Source organism: Pteropus vampyrus, unplaced genomic scaffold, assembly GCF_000151845.1.
Source record: "Pteropus vampyrus isolate Shadow unplaced genomic scaffold, Pvam_2.0 Scaffold121, whole genome shotgun sequence".
NCBI classification, from domain to species: Eukaryota; Metazoa; Chordata; class Mammalia; order Chiroptera; family Pteropodidae; genus Pteropus; species Pteropus vampyrus.
Window position 1 is genome coordinate 3,038,313 of NW_011888902.1, and position 2,020 is coordinate 3,040,332.

At 50.4% G+C, this 2,020-nt stretch overlaps 1 protein-coding gene across 1 annotated transcript in view; it reads right to left on the bottom strand.

Annotated features, from left to right (window-relative positions):
• The window catches only part of SLC30A10 (solute carrier family 30 member 10), a 28,968-nt gene that overhangs the window by 9,522 nt on the left and 17,426 nt on the right, over window positions 1-2,020 (bottom strand). Inside the window, exons 4-5 of the mRNA XM_011366143.2 lie at window positions 1,965-2,005; window positions 1,166-1,243 (exon numbers count right to left, since the gene is read on the bottom strand). Of these exons, the coding sequence (XP_011364445.1) occupies window positions 1,166-1,243; window positions 1,965-2,005 (119 nt within the window). The remainder of the gene's footprint in view (window positions 1-1,165; window positions 1,244-1,964; window positions 2,006-2,020) is intronic.

A 2,020-nucleotide genomic window follows, 5' to 3' on the forward strand; every position in this document is an offset into this window, starting at 1 on the left:
TAATTCTTCTTGGCTTCTTCCCACCTACCTGTCCTCCTTCTCTGTAACGAAAGATAAGAACGAATAATTAACAGAACATGTTTTGAAGAGTGAAGGTGCTAGGATGGCGAACTCCATCTTAAAAACCTACAATATATGTATTTTTGAAGCCGACCCTTAAAAAAAGAAAAATAAATGAAAAGATATGATTTTTCCTTACAGATTCTTTCTAAAAAAAATTCACCACCAAGCTCTTCAGAAATCTCCCTGGTTCAGTTAAATCTGTAAAAGCTGATTTATTTAGCATGTTTAGGGGCTCGTGTGTTGTTGTTCTTATTATTTTCTGATTTTTCTTATGATCCAGTCTGGGTATCACTTTGTAAAACTGATGGGAGACACTCGGAAATGGAGATGTCTCCTGGATTTTTTGTTTTTCTTTATATTATTTCCATCTATGCCCACAGGCCTCCCCAAATCATCTGAAGGTAAAGGGTTGCATGGCTTTTGTTGACATTCTCAAAGTGAAGATTGGGCATTGACCTTTCCCGAATCACCGTGAAGCCAGGCTATGCCCGAGAAGTTGGAAATCATACTGGTGAGAAACACATCTCTGAACGCCCCGGGCTGGCCTTTGCCCAGTGCTGTGACCTTGAGCACATGGTAGAAGGAATGTTAGCGATGCACCTTCTACGTGCCTCACGAGCACCCCCACTCTGGGCCTGGAGGTGGAAATTCAAGTGAGCCAGGAGACCCATCACAGAAGCAGATTTTTGGCAGAAATAACTGAAAGTGACGAGGATCGTTATCAAGGCCACCTCGAATGTCACACACCCTTCTCGTGCCACCTTTATCAAAATGACAGTTAAAGCCGGCGGCACTTTGCGTGAGCAGTGAGTGTCCTTGGATGGGCAAAATCCAGTGATGTAGGAATATGCCGCCGATCTGTGAGCCTCTGAAGCAGACGGCATTAGCATGGGTCTGAATGGAGGAAGGGTCGATCATTAGCGACCAGAGTCTCCCTTGGAATCAATACAGTGATTAGGCAAGAGACCAGGGTCATAGTCTATGCATGCGACCCGCCTACATCCTAACACACCTGATTCGAAGGCAAACAGAAGATGACGAGGACAGCCCAGTCCACATGCACTGCGAAAGGCACGCCGCGCGGACCCGACGCCAACCCTACCTCTGATGTTCAGGGCTTCGGACTTCTTCTCCTTTCTCCTCGTCTCCTCTGGCTCGTTCTGGGTGCTGAGGGCATCACCTGCATTCAAAGAAGAAACCTTGTGTTGTGTATAAGTTCTACAAACAAAAAGAACCAGTGGATTCAAAAACGGTTTGTTATTTTAAACGCCTCCTAGCTTCTCAGACCCTCTACCTACCTCCCCAAACGCACACGCGCGCGTACACACACCCACCCACCCACACACACACACACACACACACACGCAGCCGGCCATAGTCAATGCCGGCCTCGAAATAAGCCCCCTGGTCTATCTTTGGGCTTCGTTCACACTTCCGTTCGAGTTAAAACAAAACAAAAAAAGGCAGTGGGAGCCCACCCCCAACCCCGAAGCCCGGAACTCCCAAGGGGACAGAGAAAGATGGGCCGAGGGGGTGGGAGGAAAAAAGTACAGATCGCACCTGGAGAGGGGAGGGGCGGGGAGTGATGTCCATTGCCCAATAATAACTGATTTCCAAGAAAATCAATAGCGCTGTGCAGAGAGAAGGGGGAGGGGGAGGGAAGAGAGCCAAGGGGGTCCCGGGGAGCCAGGAGGAAAAGGAACACGTGGGGAGTCAAAGAAATCGTGGGGAACACGTTGAGTTAGCAGAAGAGGGGAAAAGCGGGCCGCGGAGGAAACGGATTTGGAAAGAAGAGAGGAGGAGGGCGGAAGAGGGCGTGGAAAGAGCGGGGTGCGGGGAAGGGACGCGCCAGGGGGGCCGAGGGAGGGGCGGCGCGGCCGGAGGATGCACCCGAAAGGCACCTGCTACGTTCGAGAACACGGTCGCCCCCTTCTCCGCCGTCCTTCCCAGCGAGGCC